General features: G+C 35.3%; 1 protein-coding gene across 3 annotated transcripts in view; it reads right to left on the bottom strand.

Moving 5' to 3' along the window:
* Positions 1–5,175: 5,175 nt before the first annotated feature.
* The window catches only part of cntln (centlein, centrosomal protein), a 175,123-nt gene continuing 173,634 nt past the window's right edge, over positions 5,176–6,664 (bottom strand). For all 3 annotated transcript variants that reach the window (XM_079863540.1, XM_079863542.1, XM_079863541.1), the window contains exon 26: positions 5,176–6,146. In XM_079863540.1, coding sequence (XP_079719666.1) covers positions 6,036–6,146 — 111 coding nt within the window. In that variant the 3' untranslated portion in view covers positions 5,176–6,035. The remainder of the gene's footprint in view (positions 6,147–6,664) is intronic.

Here is a 6,664-nt window from a genome sequence, read left to right as displayed (position 1 = left end):
AATATATTGTTTTATTTATTTTATTTTATTTGGTGCTATAATGTGTAGCACTTGCAGAGTGAACAACACTTGCCGGTACTGTATGTGATTTGCATTGAAATGGCTTTCCCATACTGGTAAATTCTGTGGTGTCAGTTATCAGAAATAACCTTTAAATGCTACGCAGTTTTCTTCATCCACGTGGGTGAGGAGAAGCGCTTCAGTTTCACCCTCTGTCTAATTTGACAAAACATTTTTTTTTTTACTTTTGAGTGACAGAAATAAGGGGCTGTTCACACAGAACGTGTTTACGCTGTTAAAAATGTGAGATGCCACACAATAGTATCAGAATGTAAAGCTGCAGTACTGATGAATTCAAAAGAGCTAGGGTCTTGAAACAGGTTTTTATTGAACTCCACACAGCATCTGAATGTGAGATGCTGAAAAATCACATGGAAGTGAATGCGAAGTGGACTTCACAGGGTATTCCTGCATCTTAAGTAAGATTCCAGTTGTTCAGCAGGAAGGGTGCCACAGACAGCATATGAAATAAGGGAACATCTACACATCTCTTCACAGGAAGTGGACAGGGACATTTACCCACCAGGCACTGCGCATCACCCCAGAACTGCATGAAGTTTGACTCAAATAAATGCACTGAACATGAGTCTCAGTTGTGGTTTGTGTGTGGTTGTTTATGGGTATAAAGTGTGCATTTGATATTTGGGAGAAATGTTATCACTAGCTTATAGAATAAAACAAAAATTAACATTTTACTCAAAAACATGCCAATAAATAGTAAATCCAGTACAACTTTTGCAGTGGTCTCATTTATTTTTCCAGAGCAGGTAGGCAATATATGGATGTATTGTAGCCTATATAAACACAAAAGTATGCTAATTTATTTTTTATATTATGTCATCATCATACCTTTCTACTTTTCTAATATGCACAATTCAAGATTCGTCTGTGTATGACGTTTCAAGGTGTTCTAAATTAATGCATTTTTTCAAGTGAAGTGAACTTCAATGAATATGTCATGCACAGTATAGGGAGTGTTAAATACTGTACATTCCCCAGTGTCACCTCTGAAGTAATCTTTTTGTCAAGAATTTTAATTGGATAATAAGACAAAATACTTTTTTTCTTCATGAAAAACTAAACAAATGTTGCTTCCTGTAAACATTTGATGAAGTTTATATCCGCATTGGGAGGCCACAGACTTCCTGGTATTCATAAACCACTTTTGCATTTTTACCTTTTATTTTATATTGATTATAAGATATAATGCTTCCGAACATCCATTTATAAGGCAACGAGAACGAGCTAAGTAGGTAAGTTGAAACTTTGACAATAGCCCCCTCTCGTGTATATATATGGTATGTACATTTCCAGACCAAAATTAGATCCAGGACTACGATTTTTAGTGAATGTTTTATTTATTTATTTATAGACAATAGAAATTAATCGAGTTTTAGCTGGTAGATATATTGGCACCCCATGAGCAGTGCAAATTTAACTTCATATTTAAAGTTGACTTTAATATACAATATGATATGTGGTGTTTTTCTAAAATTGTTCTTAAATGTTAGACCTTAGATAAGGTAGACAGCATATTTAACTTGGCACAAATGAAACGAGTGATAACCAAACAATCTGCTCACTGCGTTGCTTTTGTTTGCCTTATTGTTACTGATCTATCAGCCAATATAAACATTGGTTGTGATAATTCGATACCATTACATTCAATTGCACATGACCTAGACTGTATGTCTGTTATTCGCAGCCTAGTTTTCCTTCACACTAAGGTCCATTATCCTTAGTCCAATTGTTTTATCCTTGCAAACTACTGTACTGCACTACGCAATTTACAGTACAGTATACAAAACACTTATTTGAGTAGATAAATTAGTTGAAATGTAAAAAAATTAGTACAAATAAATTGAGAATAAATAAAAATCATTTGTTCAACATAATTACAATAGGCCTACATAATAAACAATACTATACATTTATCGTAAATATATATTATTACATACTGTAAAATAAATATAATAATGATATAACTAATATCTGTGGGAATGATTGTGCTAAACATAAAGTTAATTAACAACATTCTTACACAAGTCACTGGAGCTCATTCATTAATAATTGCGTGGATAATTTAGTATTTCTACGCACAGGAAAAACTCTCATGAAGAATCTCGGCCTAATTCACAATATGTGCGCTGCGGTGCGCATGCACATACATTTGTTCCTAACCTCGTTCTAGTGAATTCGGAGTATTCTAAATGAGCGACCGCGTGCACGAGGTAATCCATTTGCATAAATCACGCCCAAACCATCTCAATATAAGGGCTTTCCGCACAACATTTCCTTAGCAGCCTTTCGTCGCACTCTCGCCAGATCCTCAGCAATGCCAACTAAGTGTGCAATTCTCAAAACTAGTTCAAACACAATAAACACATTTTATACAGACCTCTGATTAGCCTGCTGTACATCTGCTCCTTTATTCAGAGAAACCTCGCAGCTGAAGCTGCAGCTTTTCTTACTCTTTCAATGTATATGAATGATGATGAAATATATTTAAGATTAAATTATATTGTATAAATAATTTATTATATAAATAATATTACATAATTATATTCATGATAAGATGAAATATAACTTTTTAACATGATTATAAGGCTGCACGGAGTAAGTAGCTACTTTTTGCGTAGCCTACGTGTGGTTTGAGTTGTTTCTATATCCTAGTTCTTTTTGTAAATTTAGAATAAATTTTAGTATTTAAGTTTTTCTTGAATCATCATTAGTGAAAACGTTTGTATGCGGATTTTACTCACAAATTTGTGCGTATGCATGCGTAGTGAATGAGACACATTGTTTTCTAGGTGACAATGAGTCAGGATGTTTTCGAGCAAAATTTATCTGTTTGAGTCTTATGTGCCACAACCAGCCTCTTGAAAAACTGAATAAACACTGGCACGATTGTGATAGGGAAATAGATGTTGAGACAAGACATAAGTAGGAAAAAAAAAAAAAAAAAAAAAGAAGAAAAGAAAGAAAAATAACCCCTCAATATACAATTAATTGCATGCATAAATCAAAGCAAGACAGGGATCAGAGCAATGATATGATATGCCATTTTAACCTATGTTAGTCAACACAAGTGACTTTCATATCTGGTTCTTGCTGAAAGAAATTATTGATCTAGTTTGAGCTACGCCTCTTTGTTCACGAAGCTCCCCAAGATGTGTTGTCTTACATATTAAATATATTCCTGTCACCCAGATGCACTTCAAACAGATGAATGTGAACATGTTTAGCTTCAGTTGTCAAATTTGACCTCTCAGTCATTTCATCCGAGCACTGATTCGGGTATGACCTGTGATGGACCTGTTCCAGTAATGCTGCAGGAGACCTCTATACTCTCAGTTATTGATTTTGGAAAAGGGGAGGGGGAGGTTCATGGGTTGAAGCTCCAGCAGCCCCTCATCATCACTCCCAACAGCCCCTGTGGCACCCAGCTACCCACAGCGGGAGGTGAAGCACCTCTCTCAGAGGAACCTGCCAAGACTATCAAAAAGAAGAAAAGGAAAGATTAAGGGTGGAAAAAAAGAAGGAAAAAAAAAAAACTAAGGGAATGAATGTGTAACCGAATGATAAATTGATAAGAGGAACAAAGGGATGGAGGAAAGGGAAAATCCTAGCATTTAGAAGTCCTGATCAGTCAGTCCCCTAAGGTGCATTTCTTAATGAGACCTTCACGAGAAGACAGCAGTGAGACAGAGTTTAAGAGGGAAAGGTTTCATTCTTCTTTTTAAAAACATGAAATATTACATGACACAAAAGATGTGGAGTTGAATGTTTCTTTATGTGTTCATTTTCAGTGGGTGGCTGAGGAAGGCCATGTTAATTAAACCTCAGGGAGTTCAGTGCATTTGAATGTCACAGAAATAGCGGCTGCGGCAAGCGGATGGAGCGGGTATGCAAACATGTTGACTATGCAGTATGCATCAAGGCAGGAGACATCAAGTTCGTGCTAATTTGCGTGCAGCTATTCCTGCACATGCCAGTTCTCCCTGTAGTTTTCCCCCACTGTAAGTTATTAATGTTTGTCATTAGACACATTATGCTTGAGGACAGTGACTAGAAACCAGCACATTTATATGGGACAAATATTTACAATAGCATGCTCTCGAGTATTCCAAGAAGAAAGGATCCAAACTACATTAACGAATGGTAATTAACCACAAGGGCCCCCCGATCCAGGGTGGCAGATAAATTGGTCCCTGAGATGCTTAGGACAGTCTTGAGCTAATCCTTCATTACAAAAAGATAAATGCAAACGACATCATTAGCATAAAACTGATTAGATAAAAAGTTGAATTCTTATAGTTAATTTTTTTGAAAGGATGGCTTTACAAGGTTTCTAATTGTATGCAAAGGGGAGAAGAGTGAATAACAATGGAGAAAATTAAATAATATATCATCTAAAATATAAGGACAACACAACACAAACTCTGTCAGATTTCTTTTTTTTAAAACTGAAATAAAGATGCGTCTTAAGATATTTTATCCCAAAAACACAACAGATATAAAAATATCTCAGAAAAGGAAATACAATTTCATATTTAAAACATGAATTGCACATCAGTATTTATGCAAGTGATTTTTTTTGAATAAATCTATTTTTGCAACCTAAGCCACCATTAATCATACAGAGTATATATATATATATATATATATATATATATTACATCTTATCTGCACTACACACTGTAAAAAATTTCTAACCCTCCCAAATCAAAAATTTCAAGTGACCGATAACATCTAAATTTTTCAATTGGCCCAAGTGAAATTCTGTAAATTATCAAATTAAATTTACAGATTTTCACTTGGGCCAATTGAAATTTACAGAATTTCACTTGGGCCAATTGAAAAATTTAGATGTTATCGGTCACTTGAAATTTTTGATTTGGGAGGGTTAGAATTGTTTTACAGTGCATGTATGCAATTGGAAAATGCTGTGTTAAAATAAATTGAATTGGAATTATTGAAATATTGAAAAATGGTCGGGTCTCAGTTATAGTGATGAACATTTTGCATACAAGCAAATTAATGCAACCATCATCCAATGCAATACACTTTTGTCCATTTGTTCATTGGAACTTTCTCATTAATTTAATTCTCAAGTTTTTAATTAAAGTCTTTAGTTACAATTAAGAAATTAAAATGGTTGATCCACTACTCACTGTCACGAAATATAACTTTTAATATATTATTTTATATTTAAAATTATTTATTACTTATTTATATTTAAAATTGTCCAAGGTTATTGATAATTATGCAATAACACATTCTTTTTTAGCTTTAAATACTTGCTATTTCTTTACGCTAATGAAAATGAAGTGTACAAAAACGAATTAGCTAAAAAAATTATCCCACCATAAAGGATCCAACTGAGCAATCACAAAAGAAAGACGAGCAATATGATGAATGAACAGAATGAACAATTTCATTTTGAAAACATTTTGAAAAATATAACTTCTAATACATGTAGGATTATTTTGCTAATTGTTCTTTAGCCTTGATGGTGTGAACTGAAGTTTGCTGGGGCTACATATACATATACATGCCAATATGTCTAAAATATTCTTCATGGGCAAATCAGGTCAAAACATCAAGTGCACAATAATTTACATTAAACTAAAACACTAGATCAAATAAAGAAACTAATCTCCTCAAAATCTGGTTCTCAGGGGTTTCTGAAATCTATAAATTTCAATGGTGCTTTTGGTTTACAAGTCCTGTATCATCTTTTCTGCCAAGAAATCAATGTTTTTTTCAGAGGCGAATCACAAAGAGCACTTTATATTGCATCATTTATCTGAAAGTTTGTTGTGTGCGGCACAGGGCTACAAGAGGGTAAGAGCAGAAAACGGGTGGAGTAATGCGTAGACAAGGGGCCTCCACTGCCATGCAGGGCACACTCCATCTTACAGAAGTTCCACAGTCTCTTGCTCCCTTTCCGTCTTTTTTTTTTTTTTCTCTGGTCAGGCATTTTTGCTGACTGCAGCTGTAAGTGCAGCCAGTTCCTCTGTCAGCACTTTGCCCTCCTTCATCTTCACCAGCATGGCGTCCATCAGCAGGCCTGCAGAGGGGATCTAGGGAGAGAGAGAGGGGGAAAGAAAGGAAAACCTGTCAAAAAGAAAAGAGAGGCTTTTTTCCTGTGCGTTTTTTTTGACACCAGACAGCTTCTCCGGGGTGTCTTTCGGCTTTGATGACGTCTCTAACCTGTGATGAAACTCAAGTTCTTCACTCTGATTAATTATGACAAGGAACAAATTCGAGGAACAGGTCACGGAGGCTTTTCTTCAATCTCCAGAAAAGGATATTTTGTGGAAAACACATTTCCTCAAAAAGTAAATGGGATTGTTTTGAGGTTTGATTTGCTGCCATGCCACTCACGGCCTGCCACTGCTCCTGGTGATGCAAGGATCGAGAAAACGATGATAAATGCACAGTGTGTGCGTCTGCTCTGCGCTAAAGCCAAGCGCTAACCTATCCTCTGACTTCACTTTCTTCTTCCACCCAAAACCTTCTCAAGGACTCTGTGGTAATTAGCACTGGGGATCAAAGGCCTGCATCATCCATAAATATTGGATTAAACTTTTCTAAAAGA

This window comes from Squalius cephalus, assembly GCF_949319135.1.
Source record: "Squalius cephalus genome assembly, chromosome: 2".
Classification (NCBI taxonomy): Eukaryota; Metazoa; Chordata; class Actinopteri; order Cypriniformes; family Leuciscidae; genus Squalius; species Squalius cephalus.
Note: the sequence above shows the minus strand (reverse complement) of the source record. Positions and strands in the feature narration are given on the sequence as shown.